This window comes from Vombatus ursinus, unplaced genomic scaffold (genome assembly GCF_900497805.2).
Source record: "Vombatus ursinus unplaced genomic scaffold, bare-nosed wombat genome assembly UNPS02007612.1, whole genome shotgun sequence".
NCBI classification, from domain to species: Eukaryota; Metazoa; Chordata; class Mammalia; order Diprotodontia; family Vombatidae; genus Vombatus; species Vombatus ursinus.
In genome coordinates, this window is record NW_020947390.1 from 10,711,042 (window position 1) to 10,736,724 (window position 25,683).

The 25,683-nt window shown below is 39.5% G+C and overlaps 2 protein-coding genes across 9 annotated transcripts in view; one reads left to right on the forward strand and one right to left on the reverse strand.

The window, feature by feature from the left end:
• Positions 1–16,408, reverse strand: part of LOC114033882 (protein NPAT) — a 47,819-nt gene extending 31,411 nt beyond the window's left edge. The window contains exons 1-3 of the mRNA XM_027849506.1: positions 16,252–16,408; positions 7,026–7,144; positions 468–528 (exon numbers count right to left, since the gene is read on the reverse strand). Of these exons, the coding sequence (XP_027705307.1) occupies positions 468–528; positions 7,026–7,144; positions 16,252–16,288 (217 nt within the window). The 5' untranslated portion in view covers positions 16,289–16,408. The remainder of the gene's footprint in view (positions 1–467; positions 529–7,025; positions 7,145–16,251) is intronic.
• Positions 16,409–16,691: 283 nt separating this feature from the next.
• Positions 16,692–25,683, forward strand: part of ATM (ATM serine/threonine kinase) — a 123,277-nt gene continuing 114,285 nt past the window's right edge. For 4 of the 8 annotated variants that reach the window (XM_027849491.1, XM_027849494.1, XM_027849498.1 and 1 more), the window contains exons 1-3: positions 16,810–16,903; positions 22,565–22,666; positions 22,751–22,863. In XM_027849491.1, the coding sequence (XP_027705292.1) occupies positions 22,595–22,666; positions 22,751–22,863 (185 nt within the window). In that variant the 5' untranslated portion in view covers positions 16,810–16,903; positions 22,565–22,594. The other 4 variants (XM_027849492.1, XM_027849493.1, XM_027849497.1 and 1 more) reach the window with 4 other exon arrangements.

The following is a 25,683-nucleotide window of genomic DNA, read 5'->3' on the forward strand; positions in this document are numbered from 1 at the left end:
ACACACACACACACACACACACACACACACACACACACACACACACAAAATAAATAAAAATAAAATGAAAAGAATCTCCCTCCACACCTTACCAAAACAAATTACTACTCAGTCCCCAGCACCTTTTTTTTTTTTTTTTAAAGTGAAACATGTTTTTTGTTTTTGTTTTTTTGGACCCAATTTGTGATTTCATTGGTATAGGGAACTTCTAAGAATGAACTTCCTCTACCAATGCAGACAGCACTATGAGCAACTTACACCTTCAAAGAATTGCTTGGTGCACTGAGAGGTTAAATGAGTTACTCAGAGTCATACAACTACAGTTGATGTTAAGAGTCAAGACTTGGTTCAGGTCTTCCTGATTCCAAAGCTACCTCTCTATCCACTGTGCCAGGCAATGACTTTTAATAAAACAAAAGCCCCCCCAAACAGAAGAAACTGTAAAATTTTTCATTCAAAATTCCTACCTTTTGCTTTCATAGCTACATATTCATTCAAAATTGTTGTCAAATTTTTTCCAAATAAAGACTGAAAAGAAAAAAGAGAGTAGTTATTACCATTATTATGACACAGCAGCACTAATAATCTTCCATACTAGAACATTCACTCAGACTATTATATTAAAATGTAGGCATGTTGGCCAGCTTTTGGGGGAAAAAACAAATAAAGGTTAAAGAATAACAAAATCTAACTGAATTTGAAGAGGAGGGCGAGTCCCCTAAAGGCCATTTTCTGACCAAGAGAGTCTGACCTGGAGTTAAGACTGGTAATTTACAGCCTGGTAATAAGACCTCTGCAGGGAGGCAGAGGTCCAGACAAAACAATTACTCAAAAGCATAACTGGTCCTTTGCCCACTTACTCTGGGTATTTTAAATTTATCTACAACTATATCCCAGGCAACTAAAGGTGAGAATAAGAAAAGTAAGTGAGGGTTACTTGCACAAAGCTGTGGTCTGGGCCCCCTCCTCACTTTTACCTCCTGGTTTCAAGACCCAAATGAAACCTTACCTTCACAAGAAGCTTTGTCCAACCTGTCTTAACTTTAGTGCCTTCCCTCTTTTGATTATATCATATTTATCCTGTATACAGTTTGTTTGTACACAGTGTCTTACATATCTTTACCCCACCATTAGATTGTGAGCTTATAGAGCACAGGGACTGTTTTATACCTTTCTTTGTACTTTTAGTGCTTAGCGAAGTTCCTGGCACACAGTACGTGCTTCATAAAGCTTACTGACTGACAATAAATGTTAACTCAAATCACAGAAAGATCTAGGCTAGAAAATGGCTTGGATATAAATGTTAAATGAAATTATTTTTGATAGACTTATGACTAAAATGCAGTATTACTATTTTTTCTTTGACAACACAAGTATATACAAAATAAATACTAAGTAATTGGGGCAGGGCACAAGAAATTGAGAGGGGGAACATCAGTAAAGGTCTCATGTAGGAAGTGGCATGTGAGCTGAGCTTTGGAAAAAAAACCAAAAACCAAAAACAATAATTTCAAGAGGCAGAAGTGAGGAAGGAGTATGTTCTGGGCATGCATGGGAGAGAGGCAGTGCAAAGAATAGAAATGGGAAATTAACTGTGGTATGTGAGAAACAGGGAAAAGGTGAATTTGTCCAGTGATGAGAATGAAGAATCTGTATGCAATAAGATTAGAAAGGTAGATTCATGTTGTAAAGAGCTTTAAATGCCCCAAAGAGCCATTTATATTTTATCCTACAAGCAAAGGGGTAACAAACCTACACTTCAGCACAGCCATGCACAATCTGTGGCCCAAGGGCCTTAGCAGATGCATGGAGGATGGATAGATTGGCATAAGGAAAGATGAGGCAGACAGATCAATTAGGAGGTTATTGTAATAGTATGGGATAGAAAGGATAAGGGTCTGAACTAAGGTGGTTTCCATGTGAATGGAAAGAAGGCTGTTGTAAGAAATGTGGAATAAGGGAGCAGCTAGGTGGTGCAGTGGATAGAGCACTGGCCTTGAAGTCAGGAGGACCTGAGTTCAAATCTGTCCTCAGACCAAACACTTAACACTTACTAGCTGTGTGACCCTGGGCAAGTTACTTAACCCCAATTGCCTTGCAAAAAAAAAAAAAAAAAAAGAAATGTGGAATAGGATTGACAAGATTTGGCAACAGACTGGCTATATGAGTTGCAGGACTTAGAGGAACTGAGAATGACTTCAAGGCTTTAAACCTCAGAGAATGATAGAAATAGAGAATTTAGGAAAAGGGAAAGGTTTTTGGAGAAAAGATAATGAGATCTGTTTTGGACATGCCAACTTGTCTAGGGCTAGATATTCAGAACTGAGAATAATCTCCATAGCAATAACAATTGTCTCAATGGGAACTGATAAAAGTCACTAAGAGATTTTAGACAACAGGGGGTCCAGGACAAAGCCCCGGATGGGGTACACTCAGGGAGCAAAATACTGATCAATATCCAGCAAAAGAGACTGGTAGAAGAACCAGGAGATAGTAGTATTAAAAAAAAGGCCTTAGATAAAGTATCCAAAAAGAGAAGGGGGTTAAAATGTCAAATGCTATGTGATGATGTTGAGAGCCAGATTGCAAGGGGTTGAAAAGTTACAGGAGAGAAAATGGAGACAATGAATGTAGATGGCCTTTTCTAGATATAGGTCTGGTTGTGAAAGGAAAAGAATGTTATAACTGACAACTTGAGGAGATGGCAAAGGGAGGTTTTGTCCTTTGTTTTAGACATGTTTTTAGTCAGTAGAAAATGAACCAGTATGTAGGAAGAAATATTGTGGAGGTCATAAGCCAGAGGAATGGAGGGGGATGGGATCAAAATTACAAGTGGAGAGGTTGGCCTTGGTGAGAAGAGTCAGATCTTGATCATAGGACAGCTAGGTGGCGCAGTGGATAGAGCACTGGCCCTGAAGTCAGGAGAACCTGAGTTCAAATCCGGCCTCAGACCAAACACTTGACACTTACTAGCTGTGTGACCCTGGGCAAGTCACTTAACCCCAACTGCCTTAAAAAAAAAAAAAAGACAAAAGACTAGAATAAAGGAGGAGGTTTTCAGATATACAACAGAGAACAATTAACCTATTTCCTTTGTAAAGTATGAGGTGAGGTTTTCTGCTGAAAGAGGTGGTGGGAAGTTGAAGACTTGAAGAGAGGTTTTCAACAGCTGCTATTGAGACTAACAGAGAACTAATTAGGGAAGAATATGATCTTGCTGTAGTAAGGACTCAGCTGAGATAAAATAACATGAAGTTGTAGTAGAAGACTAAGTTGCCATGACTTCCATTAGCACTATCTGGCAGGGTTATGAGCATGAGTGGATGCAGATGGTGGGTATAATCCAGGTTTGGTATTATGTAAGTATAAAAGAAGACTGATAATGTGGTAAAGGGTTTTCAGGCAGATGATTACAGAACTGAACTGGCTAACTACAGAGTCAATTTTGAGGAAGGGAAGAAAGTAAAGCCAGAAGAGCAATAAAGCTGGGAGGGTACTGAGCACTGGAGGGACTGAAAATCACAATGAAGATAAAAAGAGAAGTAGGAGAATTAAAGGAGAAAGAGTTGGACTCACAGGAGGTTAGGGAAGTAGAACACTTGTGGGTGATAAAAAATTTTAAAAGTGGGACTGTCCTTGTAAGTCGATGGGATAAAGGATTAGGTCATGGGTAATTCCAAAGGACTCATGATGAAAAATGTTATTCACTTCCAGAAAAAGAACTAATGTAGTCTGAATGCAGATTGAAGCATACTACTTTTCACTTTCTATATTTTTTTCATGGTTTTTCTTCCTTTGGGTTTGTCTTCTTTCACAACACAAATAATACAATATATTTTGCATGAATGGACACGTATAACCTACAACAAATTGCTTACTGTCTCAGGGGAGGGGGAAATGAGGAAAGAAGAGAGGAAATTTGGAACTCAAAATTTAAAAAAAAAATGTTTACAATTGTCTTTACATGTAACTGGGGAAAATTATTATAAAAAAAAAAAAGGACTAGGTCATGGGAGTTAAAGAGATTAAGGTCAGTTTGAGGAACATCAACATACATATGTTTTAGTCCCTTAATATGTAGGGTAATACATAGGAGTTAGGGCAAAGAAGACAAATGTTAACCAGGTATAGATTCTTTTTCAAAAGAGGGAGAGTGACTTTGTAGCAAGAAGGTAATTGCCACTAGAATTTGGATTGAATGATCCTCAAAAGGGAAAGTCTGGACTTGGCCAATTCTTCTTTTAGAACTAGTGTGCTGGGGGGCATAAGAGAATGTATAACAAGCACTGGAAAGGATGACAGGGATGCAATGTCTTTTTTATTTTTTTGGCAAGAGGTGAAGGGGGAACCCAGGTCTTTCATAAGTGCCAGAAGATGGAAGGAACAGGAGAAGTCCAATATAAAGAGAAGTCAGTTGTATGTAACTGTTCTATAGAACAGGGGATTCTTGAAGATACAATAGAAGGGGCAGGCAGAGTAAGAATAATCTAATGGGATCTTAGGAAAAGTATATTTATTGCTTTGTCTTATTTTTCCAGAGGTACTTTTCAATGCAAGCTGTAGCCTTTACTTATATCCTTAACACTGTGTATGATATCTTCCTCCTTTCATAAGCCTTAGCTATATTCATTTCTCTTCTGTACGTCTTCGCTACTTGACTTTAACACGGAAGATTTACATTAGAAGTTGCTAAAAATAAGTTCGTAGGACAAATTATTTAGTTGATTTTGATGAACCAATTTATACACTTGTCTATGAGCTAAATTTTCCCAATATGACCAATATATATTTAAATTCTATATGCTTAATATATTTACATACCCTTTTTCAAATAAAGATCTGTGAAAGTATGAGTTGTTGGATAGAATATGCACTTTTGCATATAAGAAGCCTAAGTTTAAGCATATAAGAAGTATAAGAAGCATTAAGTGCAAGAGAGGAGTCACTAATATAGTACAGTGGAAAGAGTACTTTGGTTTGAATCTAAGTTCTGTTACTTACTAGTGACTTTGGGTAAGAAACTTCATCTCTCTGGGCCTCAGATTCCTCATCTATAAGATAAGGGAGCTGGAGCAGATGATTTTGAGTTCCCTTCTGGCACTAAATCTGTGATCCTATGTTTCTACATAGTTGAGGCTTTTGGATCTATAACAAATGTGTTATCTGATATCTTGGGCAATTTTAGTATCACCTATTTAACAGACATTAATAAGATGGTATAAAAGGCTGGTCTGGGAATACATCCAATCAGCACAAAAGAGATTATCTTTTGAAACACACATCAGTTAGACTGGCCATATATGGGAAAAAATCTGGTAGCAAAAAGCCCAAATAGCTGTCCTATGTTGCTCTGAAGTACAGCCATCACAAATCTGAGAGCCATAGGGGAAAAAAATTACGGAGGAACCATTTTGAAGAAACTTTCTAAAGAATGAGACAGAGACAAATCTGTAAGTCAAAGGATAGCCTTTACAAGAAGACAGTATAGAATGAATATCTGGTCTCCTACTGATCTTTTTAGATACATAAGGAGCTATCCTGAACAAAACCTCATAAAGAAGCCTTATCACTGTATGGTAGTAACTCTAGTTTCTCCGAGGCTATGTTTGTAGAGTACAAGCCTTGCTAGGTTTTATCATTCAGAAAAAGCTTTAAGTATGGTACCAACTATACCCTATTTTCTAAAGACCAGCCAGCTAAGAATGATAAAGTAAGACTCATCATCAGTAGGCTGTTGACTTAGTGATTTTTTTAGCCATAGCAATCATGAAACAAAGAAGAACACAAAATAGTCCACAGCTCTGTTTAACTTTCTTCCACTTCTAAAATAAAAGAGAAAGAGGGATGGGTAAAAAGGGGGCAGAGGGTACTAAAAAATCAATTTTTAAACTATATATAAACATTAACCTAGCTGTTGGTACTCTAAATGAGATTCTTGTCCAATGACCAAGGAGTGAACATATTAATTGAGGAAGTCATTCACATGAATCTTGACAGGATATCTGCTCATTGTGTATTGCAGTATTCAAAGAAAGTATCTGCAAATAACAACTATGAAAATAATTGCAGCTCATGTACTCAACATTGGCTGCAGTAGATGAGAATGTATAGAAATTTTACAAAGAGATGAACAAAACTTTCAAATTAAATCAACATATGCTTTGATAGACAAAGCAGCATGAGGTAACAGATAAAGAACTGGCCTCAGTGTAAGGAAAACTTGATTTAAAGTTCTGCCTCCGAAACATGTTGGCCATGAGACTGGGCAAATCACCTAAAACCTTTCATCACCCCTTGAAACTCTCTAAAACTATAAATTGCAGGGCAGGTGCCAATCTTCATTGGGAGAGGAAATTCCATATAGTAATCAAGTCAATGTCCAATGAAATATAGATCTAGAGGGGTCAGGAGTAAGAATGGAGAGGCCAAAGGCTTGCAGATGACAAGCTTCCATTTGAAACAAAAGTCCTTTGTAAAACCAATATTCTTCCTGTGGTATAACTGAACACCATAGTCTCTAAAGAATGAAACTGAAGATAACCAAAAGTCAAAGGGGCAGTATATATGGTAGGTTTGAGCAAGATGTGACACATTACACATAAGAAATTATGTAGCAGAAATCATAAAGAATGTCATCTGAGAAGTTTATTATTGGAAAAAAAGACTGGTGGTGGCCACACAGGAAAAATAAGGTGTAACGAATGGACAGCTTGCATGCTTCACTGGTATACTCATAACATCAACATATATATCCCTAAGCAGGTTGGGTAGTATCCCATGGTAGTTTTTTGGGAAGTCATGGAAAAGAGTAGAACAGGATGGTCAGGCACAGAGATTGTAATGGTTATCATTTGGGTGATTACCCATACTGATGATATTACAGAGCTACTGGAGAATTAGACTAACAAGCAACTAAATTACTTCCAAAAACTGATATGGCTGACTAAAGAAATTTTAAGATAAAACTTATCCTTTAAAACAAGCGTTTTAGTGGTGAATGAACCCCAAAAGATCAAATGACTCACCAGCAAGCAGGCTGGAATAAAACCTTCATCTGTACAATGTTCTGCATATTCCTTTAAATTTGAACTTTCTAAAATGAAAGTTTGGCAGGTTGAGATGAGGTTTTCTTGTTGTAAATAGCCTAAACAAGGAAAAAAAAAACCCAACACAACAAAACAGATTAGTTACCACGTTCAAATTATACTTCATCAAAGTCAGAGTGAAATAAAGTAAGCATTTTAATACTTACAGGTTAACTTTATTTTCATTAAATACAATACATAGAAATTACAAATAAAATTGTAAAATTTACTAAAAATCCCACAGCATACAGAGAAAATTGTTGATAAAGTCCAGAAACTAGTAGCTTCTTTGTGGAATACAGCTATAAGCATTATTATTAAGTTTTCCTTTCTAAATTTAATATAAACTTATTTAATTCAAGAAACATTAAGTACCCACTGTATACAGTAAATTATAATAAGCTAGAGGATATACAAAGTGTGCCCAAGCATACTCTTTATCATAATGGAACTTAAAAATCTAAAAGAATACATACACAAAAACTGTAACATAAATAAAACATGAAAAGTGCTTTCTTTGTGTGTTCTTAAAGGAAGAAAGCTATTCTTACGAAGTATATGTAAGAATCTCTTCGAGTGTATGTCTAATTTATATCAAAGAATTAGAACAGCAACATTTTCTCTATTCAACCCCAAATCAACAAGCATTTTTAAAATCCGAGTTTCATTGATGATTTTTACATGAATGTCATTTTCAAATAACTACCACCTCCACCCCACCACCAGAAAACCCTCTTTTGAAACAAATAAGTAAAATTTAAAGAAAACAAACCAACACATTGATTATATGTAACATATGCATACTTCTGTACCTATAGTCCCTCATTTGTTAACATTTGCTTACAAATTTGTTTACATTTTTCATTAATGTTTTATAAATAAAACACAAATCCACATTAATAAATACTTGTTTCATTTATATACACGCAAGTGAAATTTGTACCAATAGAGGGAAGTTTCCTACACTTATGAAATTAATCAAGTTAAATCGAATCTACAAGTATTTATGTGTAATCCTTACTAGTGCTGAGGATACAAAAAAATAAAAAAACTAAAAAAAGTTAAAAAAAGTAAAAAAAAAAGGCTTGGCTCTCAAGGTCAAGAAGGTAGTTGGGAAGACAACCACTACACACATGTGCTCTGTTATGTGTGTGCATATATACACATATATGTATATTTCCATAAATAAGTGTAACAAGATGCACAACTCTCACGTAAACACTAAATGTATGAAGGGATAGAGAACACCACCTATTTCACCTCACAGAAAAATTAAGACAGAAAGGATTCATACAAATCCATAACTGAGCAAGAAAAAGACTTAAGGCACATGCAGGAGGCCACAAATATATACTGAAAACACAAATTCCTCACTGTAGTTTCTCTTAAAAGGATCTGAACTTGGGTTGAAAAAAAGGGGGCAACATTTCAACATTCCATTGAATGCTTTCTCATATGATTCTATTCATTTCTCACCTCTATACTAGCAGTGCCTGCCAACTGTCTGGATAGACAACTCTCTTCCTGTTGGACCTACACTACCTGATAATTCTTAAATTATTTCTCCGAGATCTATTTTCCAGGTCAGTTGTTTTTCTGATGAGATATTTCACCTTTTCTTCAATTTTTTTTCTCCATTCTTCTGACTTTGTTTTCTTCTACTTTTTTGGAGGAAATCAAATTAAGTGACATGGCCAGGGTCATACAGCTAGTGTCTGAGAACAGATTTGAACTCAGGTCCTCCTGACTCCAGAGCTGGTGCTCTATGCACTGCATCCCCCTAGCTGCCCCGGTTTTATTGTTTCTTGATGTCTCATGTAGTTATTAGCTTTTACTTGCCCAAATCTAATTTCTAAGAAATAATCTTTTTCAGTGAGCTTTTCTACCTCTTTTTCTATTTAGTCATTTCCACTTTTTAAGGAGTTATTTTCATCAATGAAGTTGTGTACCTCTGTTTCCATTAGGCCAATTTTGTTTTTTAAGGTGTTATTTTCATAAGCCTCTGTCACCAAGTCGTCGTCTTTTCATAATTTTCTTGCAATGTTCTCAATGCTTTTCCCATTTTTCTCTACCACTTTTATTTGTTTTGAAAATCATTTCTTAGCTCTTCTAGGAATTCTTTTTGGTGAGGTGATCAGGGTTAAGTGACTTGCCCAGAGTCACACAGATAGTAAGTGTTAAGTATCTGAGGCTGGATTTGAATTCAGGTCCTCCTGACTCCAGGGCTGGTGCTCTATCCACTGCGCAACCTAGCTGCCCCAAGCTTACACTGAATATGGGGGGTGAGAGAGAGTGAGAAGTCCAGGAAGACTCTTTGGTTGTGAGCCTGAGGGACTGAGTGGAAAGAGTTGCCCTCTCTTGTTGTTGTTCCTTCCTTTGAAGAGAACCAGTGACATCACGGGGTGATACCTTGACTTGTTCATGAGTTGGATTTAAGTGAAGCAGAATTGCACGAAATCACCAGCCTCACTCTCTCTTCCAGTGCAATGAAAGTCCTTTGGCAAGACAAATGACAAGATGACTGATGATGGCCCAGGATACAGTGGATAACTTTGGCATCTCGATGTCTGACCAAACTCTAAATGCTCCACAGCATCTGCTTCAGCTGCCTTTATGGCCTTTGGAACGAACTGTTTTTATTCACCCATTCTGCTAGGGAAGTCTTCACATGCTTGGAGTAGACATCCCTCTAGCTCACCGATGGGTTTGAGGCCTGTTGGTCACCCTCAATCTGATTTAGCCCCATCTACTGAGATGGTTTTATCTGGGTGTGGCCACTGAGCATGGTACAGCCTCTTGGAGCCACAGGTGAAAACTGGATGAGAGCAGAACACCAAAGGTGGATGAAAAGCCCTGAAAAGGGTGGGGGGCAAGCTCTCACACCAGAGGTGCTAGACCTCTCTGAACACCCCTTACACCCCAGGTATCTCTCTACAGTAATAAGGAGATAAGTGAGGGAGGGTTTATGGGTATGTATGTTGGAGGGAAGATAATGGTTCAGTTTTGGAAATGCTGAATCTAAGATATCTACTGGACATAAACTTCAGGATGTTTGAAAGGCAATTGGAGATGCAAGACTGTGGGTCAGTAGAGAGTATGGGGTGGGGTAGGTCATTTTGAGAATCATCAGAATAGAGATGATAATTAAATCCATGGGAGTTGATGAGATCACCAAGTGAAGTAACATACAAGGAGAGAAGAGGGCTTGAGAAAGAACCCTCAGGAAGACCTATTGTTAGAAGGCATGATTTGGAGGAGGATCCAGCAAAAGAGACAGAAGGAGCAGTCAGGTAGGAGGAGAACCAGGAGACAGAAAATCTAGAGAAGAAAGCACTAAGGAAGAAAGAATGATTCATGCTGTCAAAGTTGCAGAGAGGTCAAAAAGAAGGAAGACAGAGAGAAGGTCATTGGATTTGGCAACTAAGAGATCATTAGTAACTTATGCCTTATTGTTAAGGGTTAATAAGAGAGTAAGAGGAGAAAAAGTGAAGGCAACAATTGTAGACAGCATTTTTGAGGAATTTGTTTATAAAGGGAAGAAGAGATATAGGATGACAATATCGGGGATGGCGCGGTCATGTGAGGGTTTTTCAAGATAGAGAATAGGCATGTTGGTAAGCAGCAGAAAATAAGCTAGCAGAGAGGGAGGGATCAAAAGTAAGAGAAAGAAGAGAGATGACAGAAGGAGCAATCTTTCAGAAGAGATCAGATGGAATGGGATCACATGAAAAAGTACAGGTGTTAATCTTGGTAAGGCTACTTCATCAGGAGAGACAAGGGTGAAGGAGAAGAGAGTGGCAGAAGGCACTAGAGTGACAGGATATGAGGAAAAGGAGGATTAAGGTGATTTTTTTCCTGTAAAGAGGCAGGTTTCTCAGTTGACAGAGGGGGAGGGGAGCCATGGGAAATTTGAGGGATGAAAAGGTCCTGTAGCAAATTCTTTGGTCTTAACACTGCCTGTGACAGCTCAACATCCTCAGACTACAATCACAGGAGCTCATTCTGAAAGCCTCCTTTTCCACCCTCAGTACTTCCTCACAGCATTATCCTTGCTCAGAAGTCACTTTTTTCCCTTTCCAACCTGAAATTAGGAGTTATTCATTTCAACTTTACACTTCCTCTCCCCTCTAATACCTTACTCCCTTGTCCTAGTTCAACTCATTTCTTGTTAAACTTCATTCCTGGATTGCTCTGACCATACATCTCCCCAGCTCTTAGTCACCAGCAGCTGCAGGAAATTTAGTAACTATGCTGGCTGGTTAAGTTAAGAATTCATATTATCCAATCTCAACCAAGGTCGTGCAATGCAGTCCTTATATTTCTCCCTAATTCCCTATCTCCTTCTCCACAGAAGTCACTCCAAACTTTCTCTTCCTTCATCAAGTACTCCATTAGTGCAACTCCCCACACTCCCCCTTTATCAGTGAAAGACCTAGCCTCTTACTTACTGATAAAATTGAGACCATTCAACCTAAGCACCTGCTTCTCCATTGTCTTCATCTCAAAACCTAGACTTTCCCCTATTCTCCAACAAAGGACAAATCCCCTACATATTTACTTCATCCTGTACCTTCCCTTCTTTTCCAGCAAATCCCATCACCATTCATCCTTACTTTCTCTAATCTTCAGCCTCTCCCAATCAACCAATTTCTTCTCTCCAGCTTTAAAACAAGCTCAACTCTCCCCCATCCTAAAAGAAAAAAAAACCAACAAAAACAAAACAAACAAAAAAACAAACCAATAACAAAAAACCCCAAAACTTTATTATTCTCCATCATTCCCTCAAGCTAACATCCTAGATCTCTCCTCCCTTTCTCAGCCAATTTGAAAGAGCTGTTGTATTTAACTGCTTCCACCTGTTCTCATCTCAAACACTCTACAACCCTTTGTAATTGGCTTGCAACTTCAACGCTCAACAACTCCAAAGTTACTGATGCTCTCTAATTGCCTAATCTGATAGTCATCTCTCAGGCCTCAAAAGGACCTTCTTGACTATTTGGTTATATTTACAACAGCACTCCAATCTCATTCCTTCTCTCCACTCACAAAGGCACCACCTTCTTCAAGCCATCACTATCTCTTGTTGCCTAACTGTTCTCCCTGCCTCAAGTCTTTCTCCACTCCTACACACACTCTTACCAAACTAATTTTCCTTAAGCAGATTTGACTGTGTGACTCCTCAACCAACTCTAGTGGCTTTTTAGAGTCTCCAGGATCAAATACTAACCTGTTTGGCTGTTAAAGCCCTATACAACTGGGCGCCAAATTGTCTCTCCAGCCTCAGTGAAAATTACTACTGCTCCCACACTGCAATTAAGTCAAACAGACCCCTTCCTCACAAATGGTCTCATCTCCCTGCCTTTATACTGGTCATGTGGCTCAAGTACCATTTTCTGCATGAAGCATTTCCTCCCAACAGCTGGTGTCCTCCCTCCCAAACTACTTTGGATATATTTTTAATTATTCATTTTATATCTGTGTGTTTAAGCATTTTCTCTTTCTCTCTCCCCCCCTTCAAACACACATTTGTATGCATGTATGTATGTGTGCATGCATACACACACAGCATATCCCATTAGAATGTAATCTAATTGAGAGTAGGGACTGTTAAGGATTATTTCATTCTTTGTAATTGCATCCCCAGTGCCAGGATACAGTGCTTGCCACATAATAAGCCAAAATAATTATTGATATTTCTCATTTTTATTCTTTTCTTCCTAGTTGACAAAGTTGTGGTTGACTATGCAGTGGAAATTTTAATGGTGAGTGAAAACAGACTGCAACAAATTCCCAATGAAGAAATGCACAGAAAGAGAAGCATAAAAAATATTACTGGAGAAATGTGTGGCTAAACGAGAATATAGGCCATTCACTAGGCAAGAGGGGCAGATAATTGATGGACAACCTGTATGCTCCATTAGTACCTACACAATGTAAAGAGATTTGGCTAGAAGTGGTGGTGCATGTGTGCTACTGAGGAAGATGAGGCTAGTAGATTGCTTAAATTCATGAGTTCTGAGCCACAGTGTGCTAAGATGATCAGTTGTCCTCACTAAGTACAACACCAACATGGTCCCTTACAGGGAACCAGGATGTCTATGGAGAGGTGAACTGGCCCAGGTTGGAAACACAGCAGTTCAAAGCTCTTGTGTTGATCTGTAGTGGGAGTGGGCCTACGAGTAGCTGCTGCACTTCCAGACTGGGAGCCCAAGCCCTGCTCCACCTCCCCACTCTGAGGGAGATTTTGAAGGCTCCCAATATATTCACCAAATCACAGGATTTTAGAGTTTGAAGGGACCTTAGCAATCACTATTTTAGTCTATACCTGATAAAGAATCACTGCTACAACACCTTCAACAAATGGTTGTCCAGTCTGTTTGTAGATGTCCAATGAATGGGAACCCATTACCTTCAGAAGTAACTATGATCTAGTAGGTAACTAGGAGGATTATAATTGTTAATAAGTTTTCCCACCTGATAACAAGTCTAAATGTACCTCTTTGCAATTTCTGCCCACTGTTTCTAGTTCTGCAGTTTGGATTCAAAGAGAACATGTCTAATACCTCTTCCACATGACTATCTTTCAAATACTTGAAGATAACATGTTCTAAACCCCTCATCTCCTAATTTACCTAAACTGATCTTTATATGGTAGGGACTCAAGCCCCTACACTATCCTGGTCATCATCCTTTAGATACTCTCCAGTTTAACCATGTCCCTTCTAATCTCTGGCACCCATAAACAAACACATTACTCTAGATGTGATAAGATCAGGGCAAAGTATTCCTGAAACGATGCACCTCAATGCTGACCCAAGATCACATTAGCTTTTTTGGGTGTCATTATCACACCACAGATACATACTGAACTTGTAGTTCACCAAAATCCCCAGCTCTTTTTCAGGCCAAATTTGGTTTAATCATGCCCCCTCCATCTTGCATTTGTGAAAATAAGTTTTTGAGTTCAAGTAAAGAGTTTATTTACATTTACCCTAGTCAATTTTCATCTCATTAGATTTGACCAAACTTATCAAGATTTTTGGATCTTGATTCTGTTATCTAATGAGTTAGCTATCGCTCCCAGCTTTGTATTATCTGAAAACGTGATAAGCATGCTATCAACGCTTTCATCTAAGTAACTGATAAAAATTGTAAAATTGTTAAATGAACAGTGAAGAACAAAAGACAAATCCCAGAGACACACTACCAAGGACTTCTTCCAAGAAGAAGACATCACATCGATAAAGACCACTCTGAGTACGGCCATTCCACCAGTTCTCAATCACCCAACTCTATCACTGTCCACTTTGCATCTCTCCAGTTTTTTCACAGGAGTAGGATGAATAAGGAAGCAGTAAGAAAGCATTTAGCTGCCCTACTTGAGTTTAAGTCACTTGGTCCAGATAAACTACAATACTAAAAGGAGTAGATATGATACTTGAGCCATTGTCAGGGATCTCTGATAGATTACGGAGAAAAGGAAATGGAGCACAGGAATGGAGCACAAATACTGTCACAATGTTCAAAAAAGGATGTCTTCAAACCATAGACCAGTGAGCTTCAGTTTGGCAAAATTCAAGGAAGGATTATACAGAGATGGTTAGTGAACATCTAGAAAAAGAAAAAAAAGCCTCATTAACAGCCAGGCTGAATAGATCCCCTGTGGAGGATTTATGGGTTGAAGACAAGTACATAAGATGAAAAGATGTGGGCAAGTTGTGATTTGTATGGTTGGAGAGAACATCTCCATAAAATCACAGATCCAAGGTAATATCTAAGAATGGGTTACTTCAATTGGATAATCAGATCATTTTCTCCTAAACTAGAATCACTGAATCTTAACTAATGGACAAAACTAGTTATACTTCAGAATCTTTATATAAGATGACAGTGTTCATAGGTAAAGTATGCCATTACATATTTTGGCAGTACAGGGCTTTATCTGACCTACATATCGGCACAAACATAACTTTAAAAGCTCTGTGGCATTTACCTTTATCACTACATATGGGGTTAGCATGTCAATCTTAAACTTTGACAAGATCAGTCAGTCAATAAGCATTCATTAAGGGCCTACTATGTGTCAGGTATTGTTTTAAGCTCTGGGGATACAAAGAAAGATAAAAGCAAGTCTCTGCTTTCCAGCAGTTCACAATCTAATGGGGAGACAATATGCAAATAAGTATGTACATACAATCTGTATACAGGGCGAACTGGACATAACCAACAAAGAATAGGCACTAGAGCTAAGGAGGTGGGATTTTTAGCTGGGTCTTGATTACAGGTACGAGGGGCAGCCAGTAAAAATGCCCGAAAAAGACTGCACTTTATCAACGACCCCATACAATATTAGTTTAAAAACAAGTGTAAAAATATGTCAAGTTTCTGGCACAGGCCCAAATTCTGAAAATATATGCGGCTCAAGTCTTAGCAATACAATTGTGGATACATTTTTAAAGAATGTAAAAACACACAAACCAAAAAAAAAAAACAAACGAAAATAAAGCCACCAAAACTGGAATGGCCCACCCCACCACTGCAACACAAGCTGGACAATGGAAGGAATTGAGTCATCCCAATGGGGGAACATCCGACCAGGGCTAGAAACGAATCCCCCATGGGCCTTTTCTCCTTGCCAGAAAACTGGAAGAGTAACTGTTGTGGCTCTAAAACGTGGATCAGTGCCCGAGGGACCGTCGGCCCAAGGCAGCCAAACCTGCCGAAGGAACTCCCAAATTCCGCGGCTCCAAAGCAAGACGTTTAGAAATCGGCAGGCGGGTCTCAGTGGGCGCTCCCTCCGGGAGGCCCTCGCTCGTCCTCGCCCTGCTCTTAGGCCGCCAGGCCCCGGCTCTGGCGCGGATAACTGAGGGCAGGGAGGGAAGAGCCATCTCCTCCCCCACGTCAGGGTCCTCCCCGAGGCCGAGCCCTAATTCTCCCGCCTCGCCTCCCGTCAGGGTGAGCGCCTGTCTGCTTGGGCACCTGCCGGACGGGAGCCGCGCTATTCGACCCAGGCGGCCTCGGGCTCCCTTCGGCCCCCAGAGCAGAGGAGAAGCCGGCTGCCGGTTGGGCTCGGAAGGCAGGGAGGCAGAGTCTCCCCCGCCCCACTGGTTGAAGGTTAAGCCGGAGATCCGCGGACCAGCTCTCCCTGCCCCGAGGCTCCACTCACCCAGCACTAGACGGGCGACGTCCGACGGTAACAGCATGATCAGGCCTCTGGAAGGACTCTGAGATGCCGGGCACGTCTCAGAAACCTTCCGCGTAGCAACACCGAGACCGCATCTCTCGGTCCCAGCGGCGGCGTCAGCTGCGGCACCGAACCCCGAGGCAACTCGTCCCACCCCCCTGGTTCCTCTGCAGCCAATCGCTCCTAGGGAAAAAGAAAGGCGCGGAAACGAGCCCCGCCTCAGCGTTGAGCGAAAGGAACATCATTTCCGCTCAGGGAACAGGAAGGCGGGGCGGGAAATGGAGGTTAGGCGGTTATACGCCTGCGCAGTGCATCTTAATGAAGGGCTTGAGGCAGGATGGTCCTTCTATTGAACCGTCGCGCCCTATTAGCGAACCGCTGCCTAAGCGAGTGGGGCAGGGAAAGGAGGGGATTAATGGTACGCCTGCGCAGAGAGAGCAACGGAGGCTGCGATATCCCTGGATTCTCCCGCCATGGAGGGAGAGTGCGCAGTGGTGGTTGGTTGAACCCGGAAGTGAGAGCTGTCGCGTGAGTGTGGAACTTGTGAGCCGTCTGCCCGTGGGGAGAAGAGGCTGGCAGGAGGGCAGACCCAGGCGGCCTTCCCTCTGGAGGCTGCCGTCTTCGGAGCCCTGCGGTAGGGGGCGAGGGAGAGCGCGTCCCACTTCCTTGGGGTTTGGGGGATTCTGCTTCGGGATTCGGGGGTCTGGGCGCTGCCTTTCTCTTGACCGCTCACGACCACCCAGCCCCCCACTTGGCGTCAGTGACCAGGGATACCCCACTTCCCCTGGCCTGGACCCCGGGGCGGAGCCGGGGAGAGTGCTTTAAGTTCTCCTGGGGGGGGGGGAGGCCGCATCACCCCTTCCCCTCCCCACCCCCTTCCCCCAGCCCAGAAGGCGAGCGCAGGCGTTCCAGCCACTCTTCTGTTCTTCCCTTCCTCCTGGACTCTTCTCTGTCTTGACTTTGGTGCCATTTTTTTGTCCTTCCTTTTCCTTTCCTGCCTGCCCCATTCAGCACAGAGCTCCTTTCTTGGAATCGTGGAAATCTTGTTCCTGGATCTACCTGGCTGAAGCAGGTTGCCCCCAAAATGTGACCCGTTATCTAGGATGCTTGCTTGACTCCGTGAATCTTTGGGAGGTGAGGGAGGCGTACTCTAAACAATCCCACTTACCTGTAACGCAGTTTCTGAAATACAAAGTATTATTGTGAGTTACGTAATTGCCGATCACCATAAGTAAGAGTACAGCTGCAAAGGAGCCTTGGATGAAAACATGGAAACCTAGAGAGCTTAACTGATTTGTCCAGGGCTAGACAGTTAGCTAGACAGTGGCTAGACCGGGATTAATGATAACAGTAAACATTTATATAGCATTTGTGTAGCAGGCACCATGCTAAGTGCTTTACGGTTATTATCTTATTTGATCCTTATAACAATCCTGGGAGGTGTTATTATTAACCCCATTTTACAATTGAGAAAGCTGAGGCCAACTGGTTAATTGACTTGCCCAGAATAACAGAGCTGGTAAGTGTCAGATCTTCCTAACTAGGGGCCCAGTACTCAATCCACTATACCACCTAGGTGCTCAGATTATAAACCAGATTTTTGTGTCAGGATACCCATGCCAAGATCACCCCTGGTGCTCTTTTCACTCCCCTCCTTTTACTATTAGGAGACATCCTGTTTTCCAGAGCTAAGGCCCAGCAAGCAAGTTGTGCCCTGAACTTGGCATAACAATACTTGGCACTCACCCTCTGGATGAACTTGGCAGCAGCAAAATCCCAGAATTGTTTTACACCAGCAACAGGTAGTATCTGAGCTTGGACAAGTACCTGTAGTACCAGTGTTCTGGTCTTGTAGTCCTGCTGTGAATCAAACTTATCCCATTGTTGCAGGTACCCCGCCATTATTAGGGCTACAGCTCACTGCATAGCCGGCGATTGGTATAAGTGTTGAGATTTGTGCACATAAAATCTGGTTTCCTACTGGGGGGGGGCAAAGGGGAGCCCTGGCACATTTATCTAGTTTCCTCTTCCAACAGAATAAAGAAAACTTTTTGCTTATAACCACTGTTAGTGCTTTGGTTTTTATTTTATTTTATTTTTTAAAGTTAACTGGTTTTAATAACTTGTCTGAACTCTGGGTTTTTTTGTTTTGCTTTTTTTTTTTTTTTTGGAGTTAATAGCAGTTGCAGAACTTCTGTGGCTCTGTTCATTTGATCAGGGTTGACAAGTGTTAATTTTTTTTATACCAAGATACCTAGATCCTATTTTATACCAAGATACCTATTTGGACTTTATTCTGGTTTATTGTTAGCCTTCTGGAATTTTAAGCCACATTTTTAGAAAGTTCATCTCTACTTTTCAGTGAATAAATGAAAATATATTCATTAAGCTCCTTTTGTGCCAAGCATTTTCCTAATCCCTGGGGAGTGAAATGCAAAAGGGAGGCAGCCCCTGTCTTCCTGGAACTTATGTTCTAATGCGGGAATTACCACATATAGGGAAGTGGCGGCCAAGAAAGAATAAAGTCAAAGGGGAATAGAACTTTAGGGCAATTGATTTTGTGCTATTTGCAGAAGTAGTAATGGTAGTTCTGTTAGGATTACTTTTCCCAGAAGTAGTGGTGGAGATGTTTGGGGTGGGTGGGGCAGGCAAGGGGATGCGACTAGGGCTGGGAGATAGTAGTGAGGGGGAAATATCCTGTGCAGTCACGTGGGCAAAAATGTGTCTTGGTAGGGTGGCTGGGGTCTGCTTGAAGTAATGACCTCTCTTTAATTAATAAGACCCAGGGCAGGAGCCAGGAGTTCCTTGTGACTGGCTTTCTATCAGATCAGATCTGCTTATCCTTGGACTTTGGGCTTACTCAATGTGAATCACAAATAACTAACGTTTAGCATTTAAAGATTTCCTAGGTCTTTTTCCAAGACCTTTTGACCTAGGTAATGGAATGATCATTATCCCCATTTTATGTATGGGGGAACTGAAGCTCAGAAGTAACATAACTATTTAGTGGTAGGTCCAGGATTTTAATTGTTTTTTCAGATTTCAGTTTTTTGTTATAAAAGGAAATAGTTAAAAAGCATGGGAAGGGTTACCCTGAAAAATAACAGGTAGGACTTTATGGAGGTCTTAAAATATTGGAAGAGCTGCTATGTGTAGGAGATTAAATTTATTTTTGGTAATAACTAACATTTATATAGTCCTGTAAGGAAAGCACTTTGTAGACCTTAAAACAACCATGTGAGGCAGGTAGTGCAAGTATTATCCTCAGGTTATAAATGAGAAAACATGGGATTGAGGAGGTGTACTTTGCATTTGGTTCATCATTCAGTCAGCATTTATTAAACTCCTACGTGCCAGGCACTGGACTAGACTGTGCTGAGAATGCAAAGACACAATTGAAACAAACTCGGCCTTCAAAGAGCTTATATTCTGTGGGAGAGACTACAAATACATATCTGCATGTATGTAAATGCAAAATGCTTACAAAATAAATACAAGATAATAGGTTGGGGAAGGGGAATCGGGGAAGGGGAATCAGGAAAGGCTTCATATGAAAATTGGTCCCTTAATGGAGCTTTGAATGAAATAAGGGATTATGAAGTAGAGATGTTAGAGGGAGAAGGCATGGAGTTCAGCCAGGGCAAAGAGATGAGGACAGGAGATGGAGTATAGAATGCAAGAAATGTAGTAATGTGTACCAAGGCCAAAAAGGTATATTGGAGTCAGGTTGTGAAGGGCTTTAAAAGCCAAACAAAGGTGTTTATGTTTGATCCATAAAGGGATTGTGGAGTCACTGATTTTGAGTGGGGAAATAACTTAGACCTGTGCTTTAGGAACACCATTTAGCAGCTCATATGGCAGAAGAATTGCAGTGGGGAGAGAGAACATTTAGGAGGCTATTGAAATAGTTGAGGCAAGATATGATGGGGGCCTGAAGGAGTGTAGTGACTGTGTGAGTAGAGCGACATAGATAGGTAATTTTCCACACAACCTCTATACAAGGTGAATGCAAAGGGAGAAACTAAAATGAATAGGTGGAAAGTTGGATGGAAAGAAATTCCTTGGCCTGACATGAAGAAGAATTTCTCAGCATTTTTTTGGAGGGGGACATACATTGGATAAACTGAGGCTTCTTTTTATTCTAAAATTCTTTGATTCTGTGTCAGAAGATTTTATGGAAAAGATGAGTCTTGAGGTAGATGCCAAAAGATGATAAGATTTGGATGGGTAGAGGGGGACTCTCTGTGTGTGTGTGTGTGTGTGTGTGTGTGTGTGTGTGTGTACATACACATAAGCATTTTATATAGTTTTATAACTAAATAAAATTTTCTGGAGAAGAACTCTCCAGAACTTCTGTATGTTTTGGTTCCTTTTTTAAATAAGGTTTTTCCCTCTTTAGTAGAAAATTACTTTCTGTGTACGTTTCTGCCCTCATGTAAAATGGAGATGATAATATCTGTTTTGTATACCTCGTAATGTTGTTGATACAACTAGATACTGCATGAAAACATTTTCAAGACCTTAATGCATGATGCAAGCTCTATCTCTTTCTGTCTTCCTTCTTCCTTCCCGCCCCTTCTCCCCTGCTTTCCATTGTCATAGTCATGTATTTGTAAGTGGAAATCACTTATTTTGCAGAAGTATTGTTTTAGTCTACTGTTGCTCAGAGGAAAGAGGAAGAAACTGGACTGGGTTCAAATCCCACTTCGACTCCTTTTTATTTGCAGAATAACGGTTACAAGGGACCCTTTTACTGAAGAATTCCTCCACAGCAACTACCACAATGGTAGTCTAGTCTCTTGCTTGGAGAACTCACGTGTGGAGAAGAAACCATTACCTCCTTAGTCAATTTTCTTTCTTGATAGCAGTTATTGTTATGAAGATTTTCCTTACATTGAGTTGATATCTGCATATTTGGGCCAAGCATGTCTAATTACGCATTGCATGACAGTCCTTCAAATATTTGTGCACAGCTATCATGTTATGTCTCTCCCCCTGCCCCACCCCCAATTCAGGCTTTGTGTTGCTTGCTTTCAGCAATTGGGGATTATTCTTAATCCCAGAGGAGGCAAATAGTGAAAGTAATCCAGACCTTAGATTTGGCACTTAATAAATGCTTATTGATTGATTTTTTAATTAATCTAAGTCATTGTTAAAAATTTTAATTATTAGAGGGCAAAGGATTATGATACTTTTAGGCATGCTCTTTCAACTTTATATTTAACCATTAATGACTGTTCTTTGGGTCAAATGATTTAATTTATTATCATCTCACCTCTCATTTAACCCATATCTCTCCATTTTGTCCACAAGGAAGCAGGAGAGATACAAGTTAATCATTTAACTTTCAGAGATGCAGTGCTCACTGTGTCAGGCATGGACCTACATGCTGGAGATAAGCACACTTAAATGAAACAGTTCTTGCTTGCAGAGTATGCATTTTATCGGATGTGAAATTATAGAGGATGTGAAATCACATAGGATGTGATGTGGTTTGTGAAGTTCAGGAGTCAAGTCATCCAGAAAGAATTCGAGAGGCAGATGTTCTCCTAGTCAAGAGGGCTTTATTGACACAAAAACAGTGGGCTAGTCCTTAGGGGCACTAACAATTTGGAGAAGGACAGGGACTTGCTTTTATACATAAGTCTTAGGTACTCAGCCAGGTATGCCCCATATGGGCAGTTAACCACAGGGAAGGATGTCAGGAAAGGGAAGCAGGTGTGCTAGGTACATCCACAACAGTTCAAGGATGTGGTCACAAAAAGGGTTTAGCTTGCAACATTCTAGAATAGGGTCACAGACCATAAGGGTTGGTCATGTACACAGGATTTTGGCTAAAATAAGGTTTTTTTGTTAAAGATAGAGCCCCCTATTGGGCAGATTTAGATTTAGGCAAGGCTCTCATTGTTGCTGGGCAGAGGTCAGCTTCATCAACATGTATTATTCCTCACCCTATTCCTCATACCTACTAAACCTTTTCTTCACTCTCAATCTGCCCTTCAATCTGTTAACCCTCTCAGTGTATTCTAGGTTGTTATTCCTTCTTTGACTTTACTTTCCTCTCCAACCTCAGCCCAATTATTAGCAATTTCAACTCTAGACTGGCCTGTCTCCTTGTCGCTTCTCGACTATTTCTTGCCAAAGCTCAGTCCTGGATTACTTCCACTAGCATGATTCCATGCTAAAAGGAAAGTAGAAATTTTTTAGAAGCAACTAAACAGTAGACTCCTAGTCATTCCATTTTATGCTTAATTTATGTTTTGATTTATAGCATTGCCTTGTTTTTTCCTTATAGATCTCTGTTGTGTGAATCGATAACTTGAACATGAGCCTTGATTTACATGATTTACTACTTTGCTGTCGTCAGCTTGAAAATGACAGAGCTACAGAACGAAGGGTAGTGAATGACATCAATTTAAACAGTGTTCTTATCTCAAACAAAGTGTTTGTAAATTAATAACTCATTTAAATATATTTTCAGAAAGAAGTTGAGAAATTCAAGCATTTGATCCGAGATCCTGAAACAATTAAACATTTGGATCGGAACTCTGATTCTAGACAAGGAAGATATTTGAACTGGGATGCTGTTTTTAGGTATTTTGTTGAATTAATTTTGTTCCTTCATTTTCCAACCATCATTTATTATAATTTATTGTGTTACTGTTAATCTTCTTTTCATGCCTTAGATTTTATATTACCATTTTCTGAAGAGCCTAACACAATGTTTTACACAAAATAATTTCTTGATAAATTTTAATTGGTTCAAAACATTAAAAAAGTATTTTTATGTAAAGAATTTAAGAAGATTAAAAAGTGGATTCACATTTTCCTTTTGTCAAATGCTAAATAATGTTGTTTAAAATATTTTTAACATTATCTTACAAATAGGTTACAAAAATGCATTTAATTGAGTTGTTGGATTGGATATTGATCTTAGGACTTCATGATTTCGTATTACAAGGTGAAAATAAGACTGGTTAGGTGTCTAATTATAGCTCTTAAGATTTTATAAAGGTGTATAAAGTCATCAATAAGTAATCCCCCAACATGATTAGTTGTTGTGTAATAAGTTGAAATGAGGCAACTAGGAAGAAAATGAAAATAATGTCATAACAATTCATAATTCACAATACTTAAGCCAGTATAAGAAGAAAATTGACTGTTAGGAAGCTGCAGGAGCATTCATTTAGCTAGGATGATTAATTTTAAGTCAAAAGATACAGTCCATTAGAGTCATGAATCATTATATAACTTTGTAAACAGAAGTTGTAATTTCTTTAAAATTAAAAAAAAATGATCTTCATAGGATTTATTTTTTCATTGACTTCATTGGGGAATAAATGCCTTTATCCTACCTTAACCAGAGAGCAATCTCTTGTAACAAAGAAAGAAAAAATTGGAGGAAAAGAAAGGGTTCAGCAAAATTAACACACATATCAGCAGAATGTGATGGTGTCTGTAATGTTCTGCACTGATAGCGTCCCACTTCTGCAAAGGAGAGAGGTAAATTTTTTTCATCTCTTGGTGATAAGCCTGTCCATTATCATTACATGATTTTTAGTTTCTTTTTTAGGTTATTTCCATTTACATTGTTGGTGCCAGGTATATGGCTATTGTTTTCCTGGTTCTACTTACTTCACTATGCGTCAGTTCATATACATCTTGCCTTCCTCCTCTGAATTCTTTGTATTTCATAGTAGTATTCCATTTCATTTGTCCTACATAATATTTAGCCACTTACCTACTGGCGTGTATTTATTTATTTTTCAGGTCTTTGCAGTCACAGAAAGTGAAAAGTCAAAATTCCTGACAGAAAAATTGCTTAATAGCTTGAAAATGATAAAAATCCTTAAAAGCCAGTCTAACTCATTAAGAGTGTAACCTAAAATTTAGATGAGTTTTATTGGCAATCTGCTTTTCTAGTCATACATGTCCACGATGATGCCTTTAATGTTACTTTTTGTCTACAAGTCAGCATTTATGCTGCAGCCTGCTTGAATATACCTTATGTCTTTCCATTGCCCATTGGATCACTTGCAGTTTTGCTACATCTGAGAACTTGGTAGTATTCCTTAATCCACAGCCACATAGTGTCTCTGGGAAGGTACTGGAATTCAAAAACTGAAAAGATGGAGTTTGGTGATGGGGAATAAGTGGCTTGGGGTCATTAGAAGATGCTGCACAGTTTCCAAAATGCAGTTAAGCCTGGTCTTCTTCTATTAGGTTCTGGACCAAGCTCATTGTTCATCTGGACTGCCTGTTCAAAATTTGTCTGCTGATAGATAAAATCACAGGAGTGCCCATGAAATGCATGTAATTTGGGTGATACTTAGGATTTTGTTTTTGTTTTTGTTTTTAGGCCTGTGGAACTCCTTGTTAGGAACTTCCTCTACCACTACTAATGGACACTTTCTTTGCAACTTAGATTGTTATCTGGAGTACTTAGAGGTTGAATGGCTTAAATCTCAGTTTCCTATATTTAAAATGAGAGTTGGTCTACATGGTCTCTTGATTCTTTCTAGTTTTAAATCTATGATCCTGGGATACAGCCAATATATATCAGAAATGGGACTTGGAATTCTTCAGTACTCCAAAGCCAGCTCTCCATGCACACTGCCTCTCAGTTAATAAGCATTCTTTGGCCGCTTGGTTTTCCTGTGTGAATTTGTATGTTAATTTCTCTGAGCATCTATGAACATGATTGAAAAGAACTTACAGCATTCTGGGGTTCAGTGCAGTCAGTATTTTGGCATTGTTAGTTGCAAACAAGAGCATCTGAAAAACCTCAGCATCTCTAATGAGTCCTTCCATTTTTGCTTTGATACAAGTTAACTACTGGTGAGCACCTTTGGGGACCATGAACCTTCTTGTTTTATGACTTACTTGGTATTAATCAACAAAGAATTGTTTAATAAAGTTATTGCTGACTGCTCTGAACAAGGAATCATTTGTAATCTTAACATATATACAGGAGATGTATTTGTTGGAATAGAAGCTAAATTTATTCTACTAAATCACATGTTAATTTTTTGGTGCCAATGTGTAAGTGCAGCTGAATTTTTTTTTCTTTTTTAGAAAACAGATTTTTATTGCTATCTTTAGTTTTTATATTACCTAGATTTCCCCTTATATCCCTCCCTTCTGTCCTGGGCCTTCTTTTCTCTTTTCATTTCACTTGGTGATCTTATCAGGTCCCATAGATTCAATTATCATCTTTATGTAGATGTTTACCAGATCTCTATATCCAATTTTAATCTCTTCCTGAGCTCCATTCTTGCATCACCAATTTCCTTTTGGACATCTTGAATAGGATGTCTCATAGTCATCTCAAAAACAGCAAATTCAAAATAGAATTCATCTTTCCCCCAAAACTCGTAGCACTTCCCAACTTTTTACTGTTGAGGGCACCACCGT